At 41.9% G+C, this 27323-nt stretch overlaps 1 protein-coding gene across 1 annotated transcript in view; it reads left to right on the forward strand.

Annotated features, from left to right (window-relative positions):
- Nucleotides 1–27323, forward strand: part of EPB41L2 (erythrocyte membrane protein band 4.1 like 2) — a 216263-nt gene that overhangs the window by 179860 nt on the left and 9080 nt on the right. Inside the window, exons 14-21 of the mRNA XM_044917548.1 lie at nt 1361–1507; nt 2845–2946; nt 8996–9049; nt 9276–9839; nt 11700–11822; nt 13641–13739; nt 15322–15402; nt 19406–19515. Of these exons, the coding sequence (XP_044773483.1) occupies nt 1361–1507; nt 2845–2946; nt 8996–9049; nt 9276–9839; nt 11700–11822; nt 13641–13739; nt 15322–15402; nt 19406–19510 (1275 nt within the window). The 3' untranslated portion in view covers nt 19511–19515. The remainder of the gene's footprint in view (nt 1–1360; nt 1508–2844; nt 2947–8995; nt 9050–9275; nt 9840–11699; nt 11823–13640; nt 13740–15321; nt 15403–19405; nt 19516–27323) is intronic.

Raw genomic sequence — 27323 nt, forward strand, 5'->3', positions numbered from 1 at the left:
AAAAAACCTAACCAACCAATCAGGTGTGTAAAATATATTCCCCGTGTCACACGAGAACGTTTTTTGTTTGTTTTTGTTTTTCCCCTTCTTCTTTTATGGTAGTAAAATGGTTATGTATTCAGTGGAGAATTGCAATGCTCAGTAATCTGACTAATCTGGTTGCTTTTGGCAGCTTTGATAACTATTGGAAATGTATTTTGCATAACTTACTAAAATGCTCTACAGTGTAATATGTAACCTTGCTTTGAACAAATGCAAGAAATGTGCCTGATCTCAAGCCACAGTCATTTTTCCATGCCATGCAAAGAGTTTTAGATTATCATGAGTTTTTGCAAATGGCTATAGAAGCTCCTAGAGGAGCAACTATGCTTGTGCATGAATGTGGAAGATCTAATTTTACCAGATGCATGACCTGTTCCTCTGGGAGTGGGATGAAAGCTATAATCCGCAGGTGGCCCCATGATTTTGAAATGTAAGAAAACATTTAAAATTCACTTAAAAGTGTTTCCTGAACATTAATTACCTTTTATTCCCACAAAGACAGGGCCAATCTAAAAATTTCCACAGATGCCATTTGTCAGGGCCTAGTCCAGTGAAAATTGACCTGATAGTTTTTCTTGTATCTTTGTCTTGTCTAAGGACCATTTGGTATGTGGGGTGGCTGGGCCTCACAGCTGTGCTTGGCAAGTACACGAAACCAGTATACGAGGTTCCCTCTTTTATAGAGAGGCCAAACAGAAGGAGCCTCTGGAAGCCAGTATTTTTATTCCTTAAGGATTAAAAGCCATTGCTGGAATTTCCTGGAAAAAGTCAACCCTTGGTTTTCTTCCTCTCTCTCTCTCTCTCTGATGATCTTGGTCTGGCTTTCCCATCAGGCCAAATGTGCTTCTGAATACCTTTCTCTATTTTTACTTCATTTACTGTATTCACAGAATGCAGCTGTGGTAATAACCTGAATGAGAAAGGTAAATTTGCAGGAGCGAAGTCCCAGGCTGCATTTTAAATCCAGTTACTAGAAAGAAGGTGATTAGCCATTTCGAGTACTAGTGATCCCATGGCTTCCTTCGAATAATATAAGTAACTATTTCTTTAAAAAAATTCTAAGCAGAAGAAACCAGAACCTATTAAAATGGGAATCATTAAAAAAATATATGCATTGGCTCTATTCTCAAATTTTGATGAACTACTTCTATTCATAGGTGATAACATGGCTTTTGAGACTTGGCATTTTTCTTGCTTTCCTATGTTTTTTTTAATAAGTTTGCTTTGTCTTATTTTTTGGTTTTTTATTTTTGTCCTGCTGGGATATTTTTTTTTTTCCTTTTGGATTTCCGCCCTTTGTTACGTTACATATTGCTAGGACCTCGATAAGGCCCAGGAGGACATACTGAGACATCAGGCTAGCATTAGTGAACTCAAGCGCAATTTTATGGAATCCACACCTGAGCCGCGCCCTAATGAATGGGAAAAACGACGTATCACACCTCTGTCCCTACAGACACAAGGGGTATGTCAATAGCTGTTTGTTGGCTGTATGTCTCACTCCAGCTCTTCGGTAGAACTCAGGTTGCTAATCTATGATGTTGATTCTCAGAGGGTTAGACAACGTTCCCTTCTTTTTAATGTAATTGCTAACAATGTTTTAAATACTAAATATTAACAGTGTAATACTTATTGACATAGTTCTTAATAAATTGTGTGAGTTTCAAAATATTTTCAAAACTTGCAGAATAATTTCACTATTTTACTCAAGTAAATGAGTAGTAATGAAATGTTCTATAGGGTGGCTTAGGAACTGATATTGTGTTGTATTTAATAAGGTTTTCAGTTGTGGACTACTGAAATAATAAGAGTTTACTTGATAATTAATTAATAATTAAAGGGATGTAGGAATATAGATCGTATTTAGAGTGGTTTAAGGTAATTACTGTGAGGATAAAGAGTTAACCTTAGCTTTGAAAACTAATGAGCCCTGTTGAAAATCTGCAGAATGTTATACAGCTTAAAACTGAAACTTCTTAGTAATGAAATGTAGACTACTGTTTTAAAAGGATTTTCAACCATAACATCTCTCGAACTCATTCTTTTTCTTTCCATGGTTTATTTCTTCCAATATACCAATTAAGTGTTGCCTTTCGAGGATATTCTCAATCTATTTCTCCATTCATTCTCATCTGCATCCCTTCTTTTCTGATGCTCCAAAATCTGTTATCACCCAAGAACTTTCATGGACTCATTTACCATACTTGAGATAATGATCATACTCTATTAAATGTGCTGTTTTAAAAAGCATATGAAGGTTTTACCCAACAATTTCGTGTTTCCCCTTTTCCTTACAGCCCTCTCTTCCCCTGAAGCTCATCATCTCTCTCATCTGGCTCGAATGTTACCAAATGTGTATGCACTTGTGTTAGTCGCATGCTATTTTTATTCACTTTTTCTGAAAAAGGCAAAGCTGTTAGTTGCTTTAAATTTGTAAGTTTGTGACAGTGAAAGGAGAATAGCTCTTTGAGAACAGACGCAAAAATAATCGCTGAACCGAGAAAACCACGGATGACAACATTAAGTTCGAAAACACCAGGGTCTTACAAAGTTGTATACAGCTTACATTCTTATTTTCAGATTTCCTGAAGATATTAATGCCCCTATGTCAGCAGTCAGCTCTAGAGGGTTGTGTTTTCTGGAGAAAACATGTATAATGACGTGCTAAGATCTTGTCCTCCCTTTATGTGCTGCTTTATCCGGTCCGTTCTGCTGACCCACACAGTTGTTTTATGTTTGTGTTGCTATAGATGTAATGTACTTGTCTTATTTGTTGATTATGTCTGTTGTTTGAAACAATAGAGAAAAGGAGATCATCTTTTCAAGGATATTTTATCCGTGAAGGAGAAGCATCAGATGGCAGCAACACGGACAGTTGAAGGAAAAGTCCAGGAGACAGACAAGGTGTTCACCTTGCATTCTTGGATCTACTCTTGCTTTTCCCCTTTTCCTTTTATTTCTGTCCACAGCCATAAGATACTCCTTTTTTTCTTATGTAGTCACCTAAAATTTTGTTGAAATAATTTTTTGAGCATTTAAAAAATGAAATTTCCTTATAGAGAAACATAGGATCATTAGTGAGAAACACCATATTGCAGGAGGACTGTATTTGAAAATCCACAATTTGAAATGCAGACATGTCAACCAATTTAGGTGATCAGTAACCCCACATTGTTGTGTATGTGGCTGACAATTGGGAGACCATGATCTCATGGGAAAATGCACCATTAGTACAACGCTTGTGTGCAGACTGTGGAGGTGTTACAAGCATGTGTGATGTAGGTAGCTATTTTTCTAACTACATTTGGAAACCTTGCGAACTTTCATTTTTAAGATTTTTAGTGGGAGAAAAGATCTAATGTGTGTCACAGTAGCCACTCAGATCTCTGTGCTCCCCGCATATATGAAATATCTGATATTACTGGGGAAGTTAGCTTTCCATTGCTTTTACAGACCTCTTCTGTTTCTACTAATTTTGCTTAGCCAGCTGATTGGCCTGTCATTTGCTGGGACTAGAGTGCTTAGAGTCCAGTGGGGGAGATAGACGTGTTAGTTAGTAATTAGAAAATGTAGGGTACTAAGGAATAAGGGTTAAGAAGATGAAATATAGTGTCCTGTTAGAGGGTGATTGGGAAGGCGGCTTTCCCGTTGTGCGCAGGAAAGAGATGGCCTTGGAGGTGAGACCTTGACATGAAGAGAAGGAGAGAGACATGTGAAGATTCTTCCATGTGTAAAGAAGAGGAAATGCAACAGCCCCAAGACAGGAACTAGTTCAAGGAACTGAAAGTCTAGATGACAAGGGCTTAGGAAAAGTCCAAGAGGTCAGAAGGTCCACTCTGGATCTTAAAGACCAGACTGACAGCTTGGAATTCTATCATAGGAGTGATGGGAAGCCATTGGACAGTTTTAAGCTGGGTAATGATCTAGTGCACATGTCGGACAGAGATCCCTCTGGTGCTGGATGAGGAATGTGTCCTAGGGGGGATGTGAATGAGAGCAGAAATCAGTGATAAGGAAAAAATGTATCCGTTCCGCAAAGTCTGGTCTTGTTAATCCATAGACAGTCACATTCATCAGAAGATACAGTGGGGTGGGCGAGGAGGCAGGGTGACTGGAAGATGAAGCCTTGCCCTAAAGGAATTGGAGGTGTGGCTGAGATGAAATATTTCCAGAGGACCGCAAATGAGAAAGATAATGTTATAAAGCTAAACCAAGTGGCATATTTATATACTTTAAAGGTTAGCCTGAAATCCAAAGCCTGTCAGACTGTGTGTAAAATGACTTTAATATCATATGCTTTGAAATATTACATAATTTTGAAAATTTATCCTCCAGAAGCAAGACACATGACAGCATTTGATCAATTTAAAATGATGTCTTTGTACTTTTTGCAATAGGAGATTGGGAATTTTGGTGAAGATGTTGAAAATTATCATTTTTCCAGGCTGTCATGGTTTAGAATCGTCCAACAGAAACCATATACAATAGAAATCATTCATTCACTCATTGTCGTAGAAGTTACATTAAGATCCTGTTATCTGGAATTGACCTCCTGTAACGCTCCTGAATGGTTTCTCTATACTTGAAGTGGCTGCTTTTTTGTTGTTTTCCTCTCCAGCATCTGCAGGAAAATATATTCTTATTTGGCATTTATGTGGATTGTTGTAACTGCAGTCACGCCTCCGTTCACCCATTCACCCAACATTTATGGACCACTTACATGGTAACCCCCGTCTCCCTGCCAATAACCTTTCACTACTATTAGTTGAAAGTGTGTGAGCAGTTAAGTCTACCGGAGTGTTTGGCTTTTAACAGAATACCTTTAAAATTTGTCTTTGCCGCATCTTCATTTTGCTACTGATTTGTAGGGTTTCCTTAAATTTTAATCCTTAATGAATGTAAAATAAAAAGTTATGCATGAGAGTAGTCTAATTTGACCAAAGTTTCTAGATTTCTATAATACGGGTTTCATAGATAAAATAAAAACAGTAGTTCTTTTTTCTTTTTCTTTTTTTAAGTAATCTTTACACCCAATGCGGGGCTCAAACTCACAACCCAAGATCAAGAGTTCCATGCTCCTCCAACTGAGCCAACCTGGCTCCCCCAAACAGTAGTAGTTCTTGTTTAAATACCCTGAACTTGGGGCACCTGGGTGGCTCAGTCGGTTAAGCGACTGCCTTCGGCTCAGGTCACGATCCTGGAGTCCCGGGATCGAGTCCCGCATCGGGCTCCCTGCTCGGCGGGGAGTCTGCTTCTCCCTCTGACCCTCCCCCCTCTCATGAGCTCCCTCTCTCTCTCATTCTGTCTCAAATAAATAAATAAAATCTTTAAAAATAAATAAATAAATAAATACCTTGAACTTTCAGAATGGCTTCAGTTTGAATATGATTTTGAGAGAAAATTGGAAACCAAATCATTTAGTAGAATACATTTACATTTAGTAAATAACTATTGTATATCCTCTTTTGTAAGCATTATGACATACTTGTATTCTCATGAGTCTAGTAGAGATTACATGGACTGTGGTTGTAAGGTACTTTTGAAGATGTTTTATTGAATACTTAAGTGCATGGCACTTGAGCTCCCCAGTGCTCTTACCAGGAAGGACACTCTTTCCACCCACCCGGCCCGGAGGGATGATGTAATTATGGAGATTATAATTAAGCTGAATTAACCCAGAAGATGTTTTTTTCTCTCCTGAATATTGCAAGTGCTTCTGCACCTCACCCATCTCCTCTCATTGTCTCTACTCCTCACCCCCCCCCCTCAGTGCCCTGTTCCAAGGGGCATCTCAGAAATGCCATTTATTTATTCATTCATCCTTAAGCTCTCTGAACACTAGGGTTTTTTAGGAAGTATTCTTACACAATTTTGACTTTCGCTTTATGGCGACTTTTTGCTGTTGGCATTACAGGTACCTGGGACAGTCCCTGGCTTTCCCGTCGTGCCCTCAGGTGGGTTAGGGACTGTTGTTTCAGGGCCAGAAATGGCAACATGAACTTTGCCTTCATGGTTTCTCAGGGACAGACGGTTTTCACATTGCTCACTTGAGTTTTCACCTCTGAGTTTGTCTTCCTACTGAGAATTGTTTTCTCTACCTGTCTCTTCATCCTTGGCCTATTTAGCATGTCTGAGGGAATGTCTGTGGGTTGCTGTCAGAGCGCTCATCGTACAGACCATTCAAGTGGTATGGAGAAGGGAGGAGGCTAGAGGAGCTGGAATGGATAGGGAGGCCCGTTACAACATAGGGACTATTAAGTGGACCTCAGAGAGGTGACAAAATCGGCAAGGCCCAGTGTGCCCCGGGAAGGGCATTGGAGGCAGGAGGGTGGGGTCACTCAAGCTCTTACACAGGAACAAGCGTGGCCAAGAGTAGGGGCCCCTGAAGAGACCATTCTGGGCAGAAAGAGGCTGAAGCTGAGCAGCCCCTTCAGGAATATATGAAATAATGTTCAATGTGTGGGTAGATCAGTTGTGCTCAGTTTGTAAATAAAGCTTCAGGGATAAACTAAGGCTTTTTTTTTTTTTTTTAAGCTAGTTCCCGGAGGTGAGAGCTCTCAGATTCTCAAGCAGAGTGGAAAGCTAGCATTTAGGCAAAACGCCACAGACGCCTGCTAGAATCTTTCCAACTCCTCGCCTATCTCTCAGTTTATGCTGTTCTGTGATTCTCTCTTGTGTAACCTTACCTTTCCTTTCAGCAGGTCACTGCTGTCTGTTCTGACTCCTTGTTAATTCTTTGCTCTTCCTTTTCTGACTTCTCCAGAGCCTAGAAGAGGAAATAACGTCCATTTTGTTGAGTGAAAAGGGCTTTGCTGATAGCTTGCGAGCCCCCTTCATCTCAGCCACCACTCGGACAGCAGAGGGCGCTGTTGTGAACTGTAGCGCGCCTCCCGAAACGCTTTCTTCCTCGCCCTTCTCACGCTTGCCTGAGGTGCATTTTACTTTGTTTCCCCTGTTTTCAAACGCCACATATGATTTTTTTCCCCCGAATATTTAGGAACCCCTCTCTCCAGTGCTTTCATTGGTTAAAATTAAGTCTTCCTGGGAGAAATATTCAAGAAACAATGACTGAATTTGGACATGAGGGAAAACCACAGATTGGATGTTTCTCCTGCCGCTTTTGGTCCCCTGTCAGCCCACAAAATCTGCCTAAATTCAGAGACTCATCTAAAGCAGTAAGGCCCAGAGTCTGAGTTGTTGTGGGAAAGGAAGCCCTCACTCTAAGGGAAGCGAAGTGTGTTTGGCAGAAAAGTTTTTAAAGTCGAAACACCTTTCAGGCCTCTCCTGATGGCTGCTTATTTTTAAAATTCTGTTCATGTGTAAAAATACAAAGTGCCTGCCATGCCCAGTGAAATAATTATTTTCATTTCTTGGACTGACCCTTAGGGATTCCCTGAACTTGGGCAGAGCCCATCTTGGCCATTTGGGGTTAAGTAATAATAATTTACTGACCTGGAATAATAATGATGGGATGTCTGCTTTAGAACTGTTCTGACCACTGGATATCTTTATTTATAAAGAAGTTTATAGTTAAGTGTTACTCATCAAAAAAGTTTCAGAGTTTTCCAGTTTAATATCTGAAACCTCTGGGTTTTCAGTAAAAACTGGAAGGATCTTTCTCTTGTACCAATGTACACGCTACTGATTTCGAGCCGTGAAAACGTGGCCTTACCACGCAACTAAGAATCACAGCACAGATTCGAGAGAGAGAGTACATGTTGACGGGTGCTGTCAGAAGTGTGCCCTTTTAGAGCCTTTTGCTCACGGTTGCCCACGTCACAGGTGCAGATAAATGGGGGATGCTGCTGTCTGATCCAGGACCCAGCTCCTGTCCATGCAGTCTTGGCAGCTACGCCGCAGGCTTCGTTTCTGGCCGCAGGGTTCAGAGGCACACTGCCCCGCTCCGTGCGGCATGGAGATACCTTCTTGAAGAAGTAGGGCTACTACCGCTAGCAGAACTATTTCCCAGTGAGATCACAGGCTCTAATGTCACCCGAATGTTAAAAAGTTAGCGAGGCTTCATTTTTATCAGTTTAAATAGCCCCTCCCCTCCTTTCAAAACAAGTTTAAGGAAAAGTGTAAGCTTTCAAAACTCCTTTGCAAGAAAGTTTCTACACTGGTTATCAATAGCAAAGCATAATTATTTATATTACTAATGTATTTAGTCAACAGGTATTTATTAAACATTTAGGTAGTATACTACTTAGAGTGAATTTACTCCCAAGAAGTAGATGTCTGCGGAGGGGAGGGGGGCAGGAATAAACATCTCGGATAATAAACTTGGTTCATTTCAGTTTCCAAAGATGCTAGTTGGAGGAGCTAAATTCTAGAAGAAGGCACTTGGAGCTATCATTGATATCCACCCTAATGTTAAAATACCCCTTTTGCCAATCTATAATATAGTTTGGGAGGTTAATAACCATTTCCGAAACAACATTTTTGTATTAATAGCTATCTGAGACCCAAGTATAATTTTGCCAATTGCAGCTGTTTTTTTTTAAATGAGCCAGCAGAAAATAAAGGTGCCATCTCATTAAGGCTGTATTCACTTAGGAATCAGAGTTTCAGGCCAGGCTTTATAGTCTGCTTAAAATCAAAACCGTTTATTGAATAGGTTTTTAAAAGTTTTGCAATTTCAACTTTAATCAGGCAGCTTTGGTATAATTCCATTTTTTTTTTCTCCCCTTTCAACTAAATAAGGAGAGCTGATGGGTATAACTACAATAAGAGCATTTTATGTCTTTGGGAGGATGCTGGCTCTTTTGTGTTTTTGTTTCCTTTCGTAAGCTTTTCGCATTTTTGTCTGGATCGTCCTCCATGTGACCTTGAGCAAAGATTTTTGTGGATGTGGATTCTTGCTGTTCTGTCTTTGCAGTGTCAGATGTTTGTTTTGGTGGGTGTTGAGGTGTAAAACTGTATTGATTTGTGTCCTCGGTTGCTTTTTGTTTCGCAGAAACGCGCTCCTGAGTCCGAAGGGCCTTGCACCGGAGCCAGTGATGCTGTTAAGGTTCTCCCCTTTTCCATGTTAACGCCATCGCCTGATGTTTCTGACCCCCTCACGTTCTCCCCGCTTCCCTTTCAGTCAGCCATCATAATCATCTGTGTTTTTCTCCATGACATGAACCTACCATCATTGGTTAACTTTGGTTTCCATCGGTTTTGTTTTTGTTTTGTTTTGTTTTTTATTTATTCATGTATTTTTGTTCTCCCTCATCCATTTCTTTTTTGTGCAGAGTTCACATGAGACTCTGAATGTAGTGGAGGAGAAGAAACAGGCAGAGGTTGGGAAAGACGAAAGAGTAATCACGGAAGAAATGAACGGTAAAGAGCTATCACCTGGGAGTGGTCCTGGGGAGATGCGTAAGGTGGAGCCTCTGACCCAGAAAGACTCCACCTCCCTGTCTTCTGAGAGCAGCCACGGCAGCGAGAGCGAGGAGGAAGACGGGGGCGAGTACCGGCCCCACCACCGTGTGACCGCGGGCACCATACGGGAAGAACGGGAGGAGGAGGACGAAGAGGTGGAGGAAGAAGCCGGCCGAGCAGCCCAGGTAGTAGAGAGGGAGGAACCGGTACCAGAAGCCAGCCCAGTCAGACAAGCAGGTGCCAGTGTAAGCGCAGTAGAAACAGTGATCCGGGAGAATGTAGGTGCCCCACAGATACCTGCAGAGAAGAGTGTAAACGAAGGCGCTGTTAAGCAAGACATGAGCGAAGAAACAGAGGACGAGCAACACACAGTTAACGGAGAGGTGTCTCATGTTGACATTGATGTTTTGCCACAAATTATTTGTTGTTCAGAGGTAAATGGGAGACCCGAGTGGGAGCTAAACTCTAGAGCTGTTTCTCAGGTGGAGAACACCTGCCTTCCTTCTCCTGTCCTCCCGATCCTCCTCCAGCTTTTTCTACGAGATCCTGGTCTTTGTCTCTCCTGGGAGGAAGGGGAAAAGCACTGCTCTCTAGATTCTCTGCCAGCTCTGTTCACGGTTTCTGGCTTCTTTACTGCACCTGGATCCACCTGACAGAGTAAACTTGCCTTCAGCAGCCACACCATTTTTTTTTTTTTCCCCCTTCTCGTTTCACACTTAAAGTTTTCTTTGCACGTTTTGGATGTTTTCAGCTGTTTGTCTTTAGTTGCACTGCTTCCTTGTGCTAAAAGCCTTTTTTGTTGGCTTAATGAGAAAAATTGTATCTGTATTTTTGACAAACGGTCAATGTGAGCGTGTGCGTGTGGCCGTTACCATGATTGGGCTTGACTTTTTGGCTGATTCTCCCTTCAGCTTTAGATGTTTAGAGGTGGCAGCTGGTTCTGATTACCGTGGTGCTCGGAGTCCCGCATCCGGCAGTGATGAAAACATATTTCTCAAATACCACTGTGATTGCTGTTTTTAGATTCCAGAGAGCGTACACAGATTGCTTTAAGAGCATTTTCTTTTCTTGTGCGCGGCCAGAGGCTAGCCTGTTTGATAGGAGGACACTCTTCTCATTCTGTCCTCCCTCAATTCTGGATGATTTGCAAGTTGATCATCTGTTTTGTGGATTATCTACATTGGATAGGAGTCTTTAACTTTTTCTCTTCAAGAAAGAGAACTCTCCACACTCCTGGTAAATTAAGTCTCGGTCATGAGGTGTGGGTGTCTCTGAATTAGGAGTCATGAGACTTTCTTGATTCTAAAATTAAATGCCCCCGATGTAGGCTCTCTTTGATGGGCTGGAAAATCTTGAAGTGACTTTGTCTTGAAATAATTAAATGGATTTTTACTATATTTTAAACTTCCTGCTTCACTTCAGAGAAGACATTTCAAGAGTCTTTGAATGCTCTGAACTCTTATTTTCTGTGTTTAACATATGGTTGTTCCTCTTTAAATAATTACACTTGGGAATTTTCTCTCAAAGTACTGTAGTATTTTGGTAGTAGTATGGTCTGGTGTTGTAATAAACCTACACGCTCAGCAGACTACCAAGCTAACAGGCCGTGACCCTGTTGTTTAATGTTTTCATTGTTCGAAGCCTTAATGCAATGTTGGTGGAATAACTCTAGATGTAATATTTTAACTTATATAACACAAAAGAAGCACTGCAAGTTTTAGACAATTATAATTGAAAAGATCATACTTGAAGATATTCTTAGAGTAGAATCTCTTTGTCGGTAGGGTAGAAGAGACTTTTTGGGGGAAGAGCTTAGTCTCCCTACCTGATGTGCCAATTAAAGACAATGAGCCTTCACACAAACCACGTGGTTCTTTAAACTGCAGTAAAAATTGAGACAGGTCACTTCACATAGTTCATTCCGTTTTGTTTTCTTTTCCATTTTGTTACAGCTTGCCCCAAAGCTAAAGTTTATATATCACTGTGCACACCATGTCTGACGTGTAATTGGGACCATGGTAATTTGAAGTGTACCATAATTTAGGGAGCCATTATGTTAGCTTATTCTTCATACATATATATGTGTGTCTGTGTGTGTGTATGCATACATATACACACATACATATATATGGTATTTGAAGGAAAGCATTTCTCTTTTGTGTCTTTTATTTACCTTTACTCTTGTGCATGAGTGTGTGTTTGGATATATTTTTTGCAGTTATTTTTGAAGGCTCCATTAAACACTTTTACTTCATGACCTCTAGAATTTATTTTTCCCTTCCTTTCCACCTCAGCCACCAGTGGTAAAAACAGAGATGGTAACAATTTCTGATGCCTCACAAAGGACAGAAATCTCCACCAAGGAAGTCCCTATTGTTCAAACTGAGACCAAAACCATCACATATGAGTCTCCACAGGTACAAAAACTCTAGATTTGGACTACTTGAGTTCTTTTTTACTTTGTGTCTGTTTTTATTTGTCTTCTAGTTTATGTGTTTCTGACCTTGATGTAGCCTTCCGTATCTCGGTGTCATAATCGCAATCGAACCTGCTGTATTGTTTCTTAGATTACGACAGAGCTGCAGTCAAATTGGTGGCTCAGCAATTCGGGCGGGGGGGCGGGCGGGGGAGAGGGCATACACAGGATTATTTAGGACAGGCAGTAGCAGTCTTGTCCATGTTATAAGTTGTTCATGTATATCTCTCTGTCCCTGTTGATATACACTTGGGAATCAGGTCGCTTACAAAGTTTATTGGATCTGTTGTAATTTGTGGATTCGTAAGATTTAGGCTCTTCCACCCCACCCCCCCAAACTCCGTGCAGATAGATCCAGTCAACTCATTCTTGCTTGCCAAGTGTACACACAGACACACACACACACACTTCTGTGCTTCTCCTTCACGTGGGATTATTTTCTGAAGACATGTTGCCGATCTTATGTAAATATACTGTGTGTCAAAATAATTATCAGATTTGTGGGTTTAATTTTAGACATTATTCAGACATTGATTCTGTAAAGATTTGAAATATGCATTTAGATGTCTAGCCTTAAGGGTAATAAAAAAAGGGGAAAGCGTTCATTATTTCAAAATGGAGCTGTTTAGAAATTTACACAACTATTTTCTCATCTGAGAAATTTAGTGTTCTTTAGTAGGATTGTACCATGGTGGAGGGTGGCAGATTATTGACCTCTCTCAGAATCTTTTTTAAAAGGTTTAATGTGGGTATGTTTAAATACTCCTCAAAATTATTTTAGACGTGTTATCCATGTGTGTGCATAGATCCACATAAACCAAAACGGGTTTCTTATGAACAGGTGTGGTGGGAGAGCATGTACTCGTCTGTCTGTAGTATATAGTAAGTGCCCTAGGAAAGAAATACAGGTGCATGACTCAAATTTAGAGAAGTTTCCCCGTAACTTAGTCCAAGAGGCTCTGGGCTTTCTGGTTATTTCCTTGTGATAATGTCAGAATTTGGGAGACAAGTATGTTTGGTGATCTTCACATGTACTCTTAGGCTATTAATTTGTTTCCTATTTCCCCTGGTAAACTCTACAACTTTCTACCTTTTTTAGTATCAAAGCAAACAAGTCAAAACCTATTTAGATAAATCCCTGGGATTTATATACGATATATGTAGAGAGAGAGCACATGCATGCATACATATTAAAATCTATGTACGCATATATATGCTCATAACAAACTATTACAGGAACAATGTTATTTTAAAAAATCTACTAGAGATAAGCAAATTACCAAATCCCATAGGTTTAGTCTATCCTAGTCATGTTCTGTGGCTTCGTAAATGAGAAAATGTTTATCTGTTTTTACCACCTGTGCTAAAAAAACAATGAACTCAGCACTTCTGGTCACTGGAAACTTCTCTGTCTGGTTCTCTAGTTTCTTTTTCTAGCTTCTGCAAAAGGCCTTCGGTCAAACTGTCTCATGACCCTTGTAGCTCTCAGTCCCATTTTCTACTTGATTCTTCCTTTTTTTTCTCCCTCCCAGGAGGTTTGCTTCTCCACGTGCATTTAGCCTTTGCCTTTACTCTGTTTAAAGGCCAGCCAACCTCCTGCTCAGTAAATCACCGCTACAAACATGCAAAGGATGGGCAGAAAACGTCTTCTGCCGACCTCGAAGATTTCACAAGATGCATATTCGACGGGGAGGGGTCTTTTCTGACAACATAATGGAAATTAAGCATTACTTTGTATTTTTCCTCCAACTATCCAAAGATTGACGGCGGGGCCGGTGGTGACTCGGGGACGTTACTCACGGCACAAACCATCACATCTGAGTCTGTGTCGACAACGACAACAACGCATATCACCAAGGTAAAGCAATCCAGGGTGAGACCTTGCAAACAGGACCTTTTCTGAGTTGTTTCTTTGTTCCTGTACAAGCTTCAAAGTAATAGACCATGCCAGTGGAATAAAAATGCCCGGACTTAAAGTATCCAAGAAATTGGGCTCCATTGACAAATGTATTTTTGTAAAGTACAAGGGGATAAAAATAGGTCATACATCAGCCAGCTACAGGAGAGAGAGAGTATAATAGAAGCGGAAGCATAAGTTTGGTAAGTACAAATGAACCCTCCCAACCGAAGCAAGTGAATGAAGACCATCATTCAGAATTTTCAAAGTAATATAATTTTCCCTTCATTGATTCAAGATGCTCATATGTTGGATATGGGGCATTTTTCCAGATCATTCTCTCATCCTCTAAAGTTTTAACACCAGATGACCAATGGTTCTCAGAGTATGGTCCCCGGACTAGCAGTAGCAGTCTTTCCCGGGACTTGTTCGAAGTGTGAGTCCCATGGCCCCACTCCAGATCTACCAAAACCCTGGGAGTGGTTGTAGGAGCCCTCCAGGTGATCCTGAATGCATGCTGCTGTCATCAGATTTACTCCTATCTCTCACATTTTGTTAGTGCTTGAAGGATTTAAATGTATCCTTTATACCCTCCTCACCCTGTATTTCAGCCAGAAACTTTGTGAATTAAAAAAATGCCACGTAAATGCAAGATGGTATTGGTGCTCATTTTAAGGGCTATCCAGTTATCCAGGCTTGCGATAAACCTGGTCTCTTACAGTAAAGTGCTATCACTTGGGACGTAGTGTATAATTTATCAGAGCTGTGCTTTCTCAGGACTGTGTGTTATTTGCTCGTAGTTCAGCGTCACAGCCATATGATCCCGTCAGCCTCAGTCATGTCCCAGGCTCTGCCAGCTTGCTCCGAGCCAGTGACTCTGGGTGGTGGTTCGTGCCGGAGCTCCTGTCCCCGGTCTGCTCACGCGGTCTTTGTTAGCAGGCACAGCGACGTACAGAAGTTATCACTGACCACAAATCTTTATATCGCCCTCATGTATCTTCTGTATCTTAAGCCAGATTCTTTTATCTTATTGCCCTAAACCAAATGAACAAAATTACCCATGGATTTGTCTGAGAATCAGGCAGTCAAAACTATGACATCAAGCAATTCCCAAACCTAAACCAGGGACCTAAATTGTTAGAATTCCTTGTAACTCTACATAAACCAGAGAATTATTTCTTCTTTCCTCTTTTAACAAATTGGCCAATTGGGAGTAAAGAAACTCCGGGAAATTGTAATGGAATGTCCCAACAGGATTATTTGGATTAAATGGTATCTATCTCATCTTAATTTCCCTTGAATCTCGATAAATTAGTTTTAAAGTTGCTTTCAGTTGAGGAAGACTTTTGGGTGCTACAACTTTATCAATAGGAATCTCTGCTGAGCTTAAACACAGTGTCTGGAATGTCCGCCTTCTCCATTCAGTGTGCGTTGCCTTAATGACCAGAAGGTCTAGATGTGCTCCCTTCTATTTCCTCTCATTAAGTATACACATGCGTCAGTGATTGCTGTCTCCCCCGTTTCGTTTCTTTATAACCTTTAGACTGTGAAAGGTGGAATATCTGAAACAAGAATTGAGAAACGCATCGTGATCACAGGAGATGCAGACATCGATCATGACCAGGTAAAGACCTGAAGTTCTGCTTCTGAGAGTGACCATGTCTCTAAGTTGGGCATGTGTCGTCACGTCCTATCCCCGGGTCAGACCCCTTCTCCCAGTGCCTCTTGGATGAATCCACCTCCTAAGCATGGCACAGAGACACTTCCCAACCTAGACACAGCCTGTCCTTTCAGCCTTCCTAATGCCAAACCAGCGTAAAACATGGATTGCTGTTTATTTCCCACTGGCTTCACGTGCACTTTTGAATCCAAATAATCGAGAGGCTTCCTGGCAACCATTAGTTATTCATGTGGGCCTGGCTTAAAGGCAAGTCATAGATTAAAAAATGAATGGCAGTTTAATGACACTAGCTTCCAAAAACTAAGAAAAGTCTCTAAGTTTGACTTATGCCTACTTTTAGGAACTTATAAAGTATTTTTTTAATAACATTAGAAAAATTGGGCTCTTTACCCTTAGGTGTTTTCCCCTAATTATTACTATTATTGAGGAGTGGGAGAAGGAAATCTGAAGTCTCTTACAAAGTAGAGAATTTACATGGATTCAGAAACATGTTTAAAAGAATTGTGCCTCCATTTTAATGTTAACTTGATCAGGCTGCGTGACTTTAACAACCAGGTGATGCGTGGAACTCATCTGGTGACTTTGAGGGTAGCTTTAGTTTAATTGTTTTTTAAGATTATTTGAGAGTGAGAGAGAGTGCGTGTGCTCACAAGCAGGAGGAGGGGCAGAGGAAGAGGGAGAAGCAGGGAGTCTGCTTCTCCCTCTGACCCTCCTCCCTCTCATGCTCTCTGTAGCTCATTCTCTCTGTCTCAAATAAATAAATAAAATCTTTAAAAAAAAAAAAATAAAATAAAGGACACCAAGCTATTTTCTTTTATAACAACTTGAAGGAAAGGAAATGTTCAATTGACCATCTCAGCTGGGGAGTCAGAACAGATGAGGGTTACCCAGCTTTCAACACAACATCGAACTCAGGAAAGAGAATTTTACAGAACAGAACTTCTCATTTTAAAAAAGCTCACTCTTTGTGACCAAAGAGAAATAGATTTTCTTCTCTGCCTAAAAAGAAAACAACATTTTGTAAACCCTTGTAAATGTGATTTTCCTTACGTCTTTCCTGATGTATTTTTTTCATTCCTTGAGAGCTATCAGAGGTTAAAGGGTTGCCCTGACTCTGAGATTCCTAGGAGTTGACCAGTACCTGTGTCTGTTTGCCATGGGAAAATAAATGACCCCGTGGAAACAAAGCCTCCAGCTCCCCGTAGAGAGGATTTCTTCTCTGCTGGGACAGTTTCGAGCTCCTCTGACCTAAGCTGTAGCAAACTCTGTTCTTTTTTCCCCGCTGGGACTCTAGCCCAGCCAGCATTTATTGAATTCCTATGGTGTGAGAGGCGGGAGCCCACATTCTTTGGCATGATGGAAAGTGAAAATCGGGGTCTTCTCCCAGCCTCCACTGAACCTTTGCACTTTCTGGCTTTCTGATGCCATGTTTTCTTTCCAAGGATTATTCTCAGGTTTTATGTGCATTCTCTTGTCTTTGGGCCTGTTGTAACAATACTGCCTCTGAATAGCAAGTAATGAAAACACACTTTGAAATGTAAGTACCAAAATAACACATATTCCTGACTCTTACGTTAGGAAAAAACCCGTAGCTTTACCTGTGACTGCAGGGACAGGGCCTTGTTTGTGCGATGTGGTGCTTCAGCCTGTTTTAAAACCGAGGGCAGATACCCAAATGAGAGAAGAGATATTTAACGTTTTCGTAACTTTTTCATGTTTACTTATAAGATGCATCAACTTTTTTTGAGTATGTTTAATTGTGGCTTCTGGTATGGTTGCACCGGGAGCTCATGAAGCTCCCTCTGTCCTTACGGCCTGTAATGAGACCGTGGAAGTATTTAAAATTAGAGGGAAATCCCTTCCCTGCCAACAACAGAAGCCGATCACGTAGTGACTTGAATATCCTTGACCCCCTTTTCAATTCCTTGCCCTATATTAAAAGAATTTTAATAGTGGAAAGAAACCCTTCCTCTGAACAAGATAGGAAAAAAGGAATCGTTCATTTAGAGACCCTTGCTTTGCAGGCGTTTACCCTGTGTACGTCCTGACGCTCAGCTCCACACCAGGGACGTAGGACACTGCGGTTACTCCTCAGAGTGTTTCTTTCTGGTAAAATAACTTCTCAATTTGGCAGGAGGATGTGATAGTTTTCTCACAGTCTTTTGCCATCGTAAATTAACATTTTGCAGTATTTAATTTCATGTACTGATAATACAGAATGAATGGAACTAATGGTACACGGATTTCAAATGTGTTTGAAGACGATTAAGCAGTTTTTGGTTTTCCCTACTTTTCTGCTAATTAAAACATGTTTCACATGTGTTCCCTTCCCTTGGGCATCATTTGTATTTCCCCTTTAACATTTGTACTGGTTTAATGTAGGCAGATCTTTGTAATGAACATGAATTAAAAAGTATCTGACAAGGCGTCTGTAGCTACACTTGGCTCCTATCGGAGCTGTCCCTTTCCCAAACTGGATTCCCGAACCAAAGTGGAGTAGTCCGTTTTGACTGTTCCAATCTCTCACTTCCCTCTGAACACACGCAATGGTGGAGCCAGTCTGCTGCACTCTGGCTCCCATCCGCATCCCCACCAAACACACCTGGAAACACTTTCTGACGTCCTCCAGGATCAGACGCCGCCCTTCTCCGTACCCCACTCTCGCCCTCCAGCCCGCCTGCTCCCACCACAGTTGTGCTGCTCGAATGCGAGAGTCCCCTGCTTGAGTTCGCTCTGGTCCTGACACTGGTGGGTCACCAGAGTTTGTTCCCTAGTGGAAATTTAAGCACCCTCAAGTGTCTTCCAAGCTCTGTGTAAAAATTTGGGGTGTAAAACCTCTTTTTCTGTAGCTTTACCTTTGTGCGTGTGCGGACTCAGGCCCCAGGTTTTGTTCAGTAACCGCTCAGCGGTCAGAAGTGCAGTCGTCCCCTCCAGCGGATGGCGGAGGCACGGGAAAACCTGTGCTGCTGCTTTCAAAGGCGTGGTTTCCTCGAGAACTTTCCTTTTTGTCTTAGACATCTTTCCTAGACTTTGCATGATGTTCCATGGTGTTTTACTTTCTCCCCAAGACATCTTTAAACTTGTTTCCCCTCAAAAAAATAGGTTCTTTCCACTTTGTCACAACACCTGTACGTAGAAACTTTGCCAGCCTCCTCATCGCCCGGTCTGGGAAGAGCCTGTGCGGCAGCGGAGGGGACCCCGGGTCCTGCTCCTGCCCACAGCCTAGCAGCAGCTTGGCCTTGAGCACCGCCTGTTGACCTTTGCACCTCCAGTGGTTTTGCCTGTAAAATACAGACCAGCACTTGCTCAAGAGTCATCTCTCTCCTTTCCCTTTGCTGATTGTATGTCACCATTGCTGCGGCTGTTTTTATTGTTCTGTGCCCTCGAAGTTTAGAGATCTTTCTCCTGCAACATAACAGCTCAACCAACATTTTACCTCGGTCAGTTAGTGAGAGCCCGCAGGGGTAGGGATGAGCAAGGCCTGCTCCTACGTCTGGGCATTTGAGGCAGTGGGTGACGGCAAGTGCCCCGTGAGTGTACAGGACAGGTGCTGGGCTGGATGCTTTACATCCTCCCTCCAGACGGTACAGCGAACCTTAAAATGATCCTCACAGCTTAGCATTAGTCTCGGGTTACAGGGGAGAAGATCAGGGTCAGAGAAGATCTGTTACCTCCAAGTTTCGCGGCAGGTACAAGGCTAGGGTTCAGAGTCTGCGCATTTCTTCTGCATGCACCATTATTTGAAAAGACTGGAAAATGGGAACTGGGGGAAATGAGAAACGTTCTCTAAAATGAACTGTGAGCCCATTTCAAATCCCTGCTTCCTCAAAGCAATAAAACCATCTTTGCTGGAGATGGAATCCCGGTCGAGCAGCATGCGTGTGTTTTGCCATCCCGAGAAGCAGCCTGTTCCCCCACTCACGGCGCTCTCTCCTGACCCTGGCAGGCGCTGGCCCAGGCCATCCGGGAAGCCCGAGAGCAGCACCCAGACATGTCGGTCACCAGAGTGGTGGTGCACAAAGAAACGGAGTTGGAGGAAGGGGAAGACTAAGTAAGGTAAGAGTCCGTATCGTCTGGGGCCTCTGTCCTGGCAGTTCGAGCTCCTCACCCTGCCGGCGGACATGAAATGTACTTCTCCATCACAGTGTCTGTGTCTCTTATGGTCCATTTGAGTCTTCAGACTTCATTATCCCAAGCACCTCTGCTCACGTTCCCTGCATAAAATTATGAACTCTCTTGACCGATGGGCATGTGATGTTAATAACCGCCATGTATTGAGAACTGCTAATAATTGATATTTCTGTGTTGTTTTACTATTAACAAGTACATCAGTGTAAGTTCTCTTTATTAACGTTTACAGTGAGCCTTTGAGGAAGGTGCCATTGCCTTCATTTAGATGAGGCATTTTTGTTGTAGGGGGCACAAAGGGGAGAGGAGTTAATTCCCTTAAAATACACATGAAGAATTGTATATCAGAGAATGAACCATAAAGGAAAAGATTGCTTTGGCTATATAAAAATTTAAAACTTAAAGGATAAAATGACAAAGTTCAATATACCTGGCAGAGAAGGAGTCAATATCGTGAATCTGTCACTAACTCTTCTGTCTCATCAAAAAATTCAAGCACTTAAGTAGAGAAATGGGCAAAGGATTAATCCAGTAAACTACAGAGAAGCTAAGTGAACAATAAATAAAAAATGTTCAGCCTCATTGTTTAAATCAATACAAGTTAAAAATTCAGTGTGTAAGTTTTCACTTATAAATCTGGCAAAGTTTATGTTTTTAGCTAGTGCTGGGTAGCTTGTGAGAGGGAAAATGATACTCCTCTGCAGCTTTATAAACTAGTAACATTTCCTGGAGGAGAGTTTGGCAAAACCCACATTAAGTGCGCCTAACATTTAAACCACTTTAAGAATTTATCTTAAATAATCAGAGATGTATACAAAGACTTACCTACAAGAGTATTTCTCACATTGTTTCAAATTTTTTGCTAGTATGTATAAAAATCTAAATGGCCCACAGTAGGGATTGGTTATGCCTTAATGCTGCTTCCCTGTGATCACTAAAATATAGCCATTAAAAGTTGTGCTAAAGAATTCTTAGTGAAATGAGAAATGTTCAGAATTATGTATGTATTTAAAAGGTAGGTTTTATTGCATAGCACATATACCAAGATTGTTTTTTTGTTTTGTTTTTGTTCTGTTTTTTGGGGGGTTTTTTGTTTTTAAAATGATCTGTACACTGATTGGTTAATAGCCCACAGGCATGGCTGGTCACAGAATACACATCTTCCAGCTTGTGATAAGGCCCAGGGCTTTTCCATCACAGGAAGTGAGGACTCCCACCGTTGCACCGTCTCCCCTCTGACTTTTTAATTTATGCCCAACTGATTGATACGAAATTACATCTGACTTTCTTGTTCTTACTGATCTTGATAGATTCTGCCTACTAGTCTTTTGTTAATTTTTATGTGTTGCAAATATCTTCAGGTTTGTGGTTTGTCTTTTATTCTCGATATAGGTCAATATAGTTGTTGGTATATTGAAGGTAGTTATTAATGGAAGCTAATATAGTTTAATTATCACACTTTCCTTTATGGCTTATGCTCTTCCCATAGCCTGAAATGTTAGGGATACTATCGATCCAGGTATTTGAATGTTGCTTTTCATAGATCAATTCTTTATCCATAAGAAATTGGTTTTTCTGTGTGGTGAAAAACTTCACTGTTTTTTATTTTTGTTTCCTCGAAAAGTAGCCAGTGGTCCAGCCCCATTTGTTGAAGAACCCATCCTCTCCCCTCTGATCTGCAGGTCATATATCCAGTTTCTTGTATGTGTGGTGGGTGTTTCTGGGCACTTTGGTTTCCATTAGTCCATGTGTCTGTCCCTGATCTAATGCCAGACTGTCTAAATTACTATAGCTTTAAAATGAGTCTTGGTATCTGGTAGGATGTGTCTCCCCAACTGTGTTTTTTTCTTCAGGAGTATCTTGTCTATTCTGGGCTCTTTCTGTTCCATATAAATTTCAGAATCAGATTGTTGGGTTCTAAGATAAACCTGTGGTATTTTAATTGGAACTGCATCTAGTTTGTAGCTTGAATGGTAAGAATTACATCTTTATGATACTAAGTATTCTTTCCCACAAACATAAAATATCTCTCTCCATTTATATAGGTGTTTTTTAATGTCTTCCAATAAAGTTGTGTAATTTTTTACCCAGAAGAGGTCTTATAAATCTTTTCTAGCTGTTGCTGGTATAGAAAGATACAACTGGCTTTTCAATACTCACCTTGTGTCTAGCAACCTTACTTTTTATATGTTAGATGCTGTTTTCAACACAGGGTGTACAAAAGGCCTACAAGCAGAAATCATCTAAAACTTGAGCATAAGCAAAATATCCATTTAACGGAATAAATGTGCTGTGTTATGTGCAAGGCTGAGCACTTTCTTGGCTAGCCATCAGAATAACAAGGGCTGTATTTTAATCTTGCTAGATCTCAGACTGTGTGACATTGGGCAAGTCAGCAGGACTGGTACAATCTACCTTTCCTAATTCGTAGGCTTTATTATAAGAATATAATAAGGTAACGAATGAGAAAATTTAGTGTTAACACAAATATAAAAATATTGGGTATTTCTCCTGAATTATGTTACTTAATCAGGAACATAAGACAAAAATTAGTGACCAATGTGAGCATTACCAATACCCCACTTTCATTTGTGGCATTTTAATAAGTTTTAAAGTGAATGAGTTATATCTGTTATTCCTAGCACCCTATACTCATCTTTGCAGTGGGCATGCATGTACACACACACACAGAGCCTTTGAAATTTGCCTGTCTCAAAGGACACCTTTTATAGGCAGCCTTGTTAAACAGATTTAGGCAGTTAAAATGTAAATTCACGTATAAGGTGAGCAAACTAGATAAATTTGGGAAGATTCATTCATCCATTCAAAAAAATATGAGAACCAAAGTGTGCTAGGGTAGAGCTAGGCACTGAGGATTCAAATGGTCAAACTGGTAAACCGAACAAACAGAGTCCCCTTCCTCGGGAAAGGATCTGCGCTGGGAGGGGAGGTGTAGATATTAAGAAACAAAATGTAATTGCAAATGTGATAAATGCTCTGAAGGAAATAATGGGATAGGAGAGAACCAATAGACTTAATGCTGCTGTAAATTTAAGCTTTCCCTTGAGAAACCAAGTTTGAGTTGAGATCTGAAGGACGAATAGGAGTTACCCCAGCGTCTCGAGTCACTGTAGCACCCCCACCTCCTGCTGGCTCAACTTGTTCTTGAAGACTTTCCCTCGCTGGTGCCTGTCAGGGCTGGGAGGACAAGTGTGCGTGTACTCCTTCAGCTACCCACTGGCTGCCCCGCCAGGATCCCACAGAGGCAGCAGGTGGGCCAAGGCAAAGAGCAGGCCAGTTGCTGAACGCCAGAAAAAGAAGAATAAATAACTCTGGGTGATGTATCTGCCCCGACTCCCTTTCTCGGACATGAGAAGCTCTCGTCCTGATCTGACCTGACCTCTTCCTTTGGAGGAGCTCTGAGCTTCTGATGAAGCATTGAGAGTAGGGGCGAGGGGAGCACACGGGAAGGTGGTGCCAGAAGAGCGTGCGGGGGGCCGAGCCTCCTGAGGCCGCCGCACTCCGCTGGGTGCTGGCTGCTGCGAGGCCGAGAGGAGCCACACACAGACTCAGTGAAGAAGGAAGCATAGCTTCAGAGGAGTCCTTGACTAAATCTTTGTAACTGAAGGACTCCTCCCTCCCCGGTTCATCCTAAGTGCATGTTTACGAGCCCATATTAGCAGCCTTGTCGCCGCTGGAATGGTGTCCCCCTAACAGTCCCCGCGAGGAAGAAGAGTCCTGACTGCTGGTTTGGTCTGTGCGGCCTCAGAAAGGAGGACGAGCCCCAGGACGGGGAGCTCGCGACTTTGCTTCAGTTGGCACCGTCCCCTCTCTGAAGCCAGACTTCAGACAAGTCCCTGTGACTCCTGGAGTCGTCACTGATGTGTAGGATAAAAAGCAAACGACGCCTCCTTTTCAGCCGAAAGCAGTGAGCAGCCAAAGGAGGGAATGATGGAGGAAGCAGCCTCTCTCACCCGCCCACTCATTTTACTCTTGTTGTTGTTGTTGTTGCTCATTACACCAACATATGCAGAATGCCCATTGCATGTCCCCTGTGTACCCTGAAGGTTCAGCTCAAACAAGGTCTGCACTCAAAATAAATCATGGCAGCAGAATAGAGTCTCTGGTTTGAGGATGTGTTCTGGAGTGCGTTTGGTGGGAGCCAAAGGGCAAGATCTCTACGTTAGGATGGGTGTCAGATGGCTTCGCACTTGAGCTCCCAGGGGAGTAGGAATAGCTCAGGGAAGAAAGGCACGGAAGGGGGCATTCCAGGCAAGAGCTGGTACTGTGAACCTCACACTCCGAGAATGGTGCAAAATCAGGCGTGGCCGGGCTGTAGGACACGTGCAGGAGGAGAGCGATGGGAGGTGAGGGGGCCAGAGAGGCAGAGGCCTGACCATAAAGAGTCTCACAAGCCAAGCTAAAGCGGTTAAGCTCTCTTTGGAAAAGTGAAGGGGAGGGTATGCCTCATGTATTTGAGAGATGATAAAGGGGTAGAGGTTTGTGACTTGGTGTCTGTTTCGCGATATGGAAGTTAGTGACTTGGGAAGATGGCAGAGCAGGGGAGAATCCCAGGCTTCTGGCATGACAAACGAGTTGATGGTGGTACCTGTAATTTCAGTCCTGGGATACACAGGTGTTATTTTTCCACAAGCCACGCGCAATATGGCCAGTCTTCCCAGCTCAGCTGTCTTGAAGCAGAGGTGTGTTTTTTGTTCTTGGTACCACAGGAGAGTGTACCTGCCATAGACAGTATGGAGGAAGCTTGGAAGTGAATCTGTAAGGCCCTGTCTTACACACACGCACACAGCATGGTTATTTGGAAATTTACCATAGTCTGAGTGTTAAGAGGAAATGCGGCATCGCAGATCTGCTGGGTTCAAATCTATTTCATAGGTATGTGACTTGTGCAAGTTCTTCCACGTTTCTGTTCCTCAGTTCTGCCATCTGTGACCTGAGACCTGAGGATGATAATAGAATTTATAGGAGTTTATTTCCAAGGCACGTTGTAAGAGCTTTTTGTAGCGTAACAAGTCAGCTGTAGGAACCCTTTTTGCTCCTAAGAATAAAAGAAACATTGAAATATCCTTCCCCGGAGATTCTGAGTTTGAGATGGACGTGAAGTGTCTACATGGAGAGGTCCAGGAGGTATCCAAGAGCTTTGAGAGAAATCACAACAGGCTGAGGGGCCAAAGGTAGAGGTTTGAAGGTCACCTGAACGTGTCTTCTAGTGAGGAAGCCTTTGGTTTGAGTGATGTTACCCTGGGCCAGGTCAGAGGAGATGCAGGAGGCGGAATGGGGAAGTAGGAAGAAAACGGGGAGGAAAGGATGCCACAGAAGTTGCAAAAGACGAGAACTCCAAGAAGGAGAGAGTAATTAAGTATTGAATATTAAATCAAGTGAACATGTCCTCTGGAATTGTTGGTATAGAATCAGCCTGGGACTTGGTCAGAGCTGCGTCAGCCAGGTGGTGGGATGGAGCCCTGTCACAGGTTGAGGAAATGGGGATTTTACATGGAGAGTGCTTTCAAGAAGCTTTCTTTGTTATTGTGCATCCATGAACACCAATTTCTAAATAAGATAATATTGTCTTCAAGCTAACATTTCCGAGTCAGGGTGATATTCAGAGTTTCAAGGTGAACTCGAGAGCCAAACAGGAAATTAACATTTGCTATCTAACTGACTCGAAGGAGAAAAGAGCCACGTTGGCTGAACTGAGTTCTTGCTCATCACGAGCTGCTCGTTTACGTGTGGGCCCTGATGAGCATCACTTTGTCTTTGAAGGAGAAGCCCAAGCCTATTGACTTCCGGATGACCATTTCCAGTTCAGGAGCCAGGAGTTTTTCAGGCATATCACATGTGTTGCATTTTAATTTTATTCGATTTGCCTAGTTATATGACTCTCATACCTAAAATTAGCATTAGTTTTCAATGTAGATTAATCAAAGCTAAAATGCAGATTTATACACAGACATGAAAAGCCATTTCGGATTCAGTGGCTTTCAGACACAGCCAGTTTTCACTTTGGAATGCTGTGGAATGTTCTGCTTCACGTTTATAACCTGGCAGGTGCTATCGGTGAGACAGTTACAATATATTTGAACTACCCAACAAAAGAGGCGCTGGACGCCACTGCTGTTGTGCATTCGTTAGCACGAGGGTCACTAATTCCCCAGGGTCTGCTCTCGGACGAAATTATTATTGACTATTGTTTTTGCAAATGGAACTATTGTTACTGGTTTTTTTTTTTTTTTTCTGGTAATAACAGAGGCGATTATAGTTTTTAAAAAGGGAGAGAGAGCAGAAAATGTAAATGATCCATAATTCCTCTGCTCCTAGAGATAGATATTCCCTTTTCACAGTGTATATGTGTGTGAACACACACACACTCACACACTCCCACACTCCCGCCTCTGTAGATGTGGGCTGGTACTGTTGATTCTGTTCTATAGCCTGTTTTCTTCTCCCCCTAACAGTATGTTGGAGGTAATCTTCCTTGGCAGTATCTCCTCATTTTTCATCAGCCATCGAACAGACACGTGAGGATTTACGTGACACGTGTTAACGGGCATTTAGGTTATTCCTCAGTTCTCACAATTCAACACGCAGCTGCAAAGATCATACTCATGTGTACATTTGGGGGGGGTGGGCACGAATTTCATCATTTTCTAGGGCCAATATTTCCTCCTGAAAGGTTCGAACAAGTTAGACTCCTACTTGCAGTTTATGAGCATCCCTGTTGCCCCACACCTTTGCTGACACTAAAGATTGTAAAACATTTAAAAAATCTTTCCCCGTCTGGTGAGGAAAGAGCATTTGTTCCTGGCCTCTGAGGGGGTGGGCGTGGTGGTCGTGACTTTATTATACCCTAGATGAGGGCATATTGAGGAGTATGAAAATCGAAAGAATATTTCATTATAAACAGTTTAAAATTAGAGTCTCTTCTTCCCCCCAACCCTTTTTAACGAGGAAGTAGAATCCTAGAGAATAAAGTAATTTGCATCAGTCACTTACACTCAGGACTCATAAATGCCATCCATGTGCACACCTAAGGATAGTTTCTTCTGTCTGAAGAACCTCAAATGTTGGTCATCCCAGATACCATTTTCTAAACATGTAAATTTGTGGGTGGCATTAGGAGGGAATTTTGCTATGGTAACCAAGCAGTGTGTGTGCTTAAGATATTCCTGACCCCAGGAGGATTACATTTGAGGACATGTTGGCCCTATGTTTGTCTCACTCTCATGCATCAAAATAATTCCGTTAGCCTTGGAGCAAGTATGTGTCTAGACTTGTCCAGTATAATACCAGTCCTCACCTGTGGGTATTTGAAAAATGGCTCTTCCCAAATTGAGACGTGCTATAAGTAGAAAGTAACATACTGGATTTGAAGACGTTAGAATAAAAGTATAGACTAATAATAAGCTAGAGGTTGGGTCTAGAGATGAATTCTTTTGATTCCCACTAAGCTTCCTGTTGAAGGAAAACACAAGACAGATATTTAGTGAGTTCATATATGGTTTTAAGGTTTTTTTTCCCTAAAAGATAACAGTTTTGATGCTGTTTTTTTAAGCATAACTTTTATTTGATGCTACAGAGAAATGTTTTCCTCATCTCTCTCTCTTATGAACCTAAGATTGAACTAGGCTTATTAGCCAGAATACAGTATACTGAGTGTAACCTTATTCTAGTCCATTTGTTACTGAAAAGAAGCTTTAAGATTTTGTAAAATGCTT

Source organism: Neomonachus schauinslandi, chromosome 8 (assembly GCF_002201575.2).
Source record: "Neomonachus schauinslandi chromosome 8, ASM220157v2, whole genome shotgun sequence".
NCBI lineage: Eukaryota > Metazoa > Chordata > Mammalia > Carnivora > Phocidae > Neomonachus > Neomonachus schauinslandi.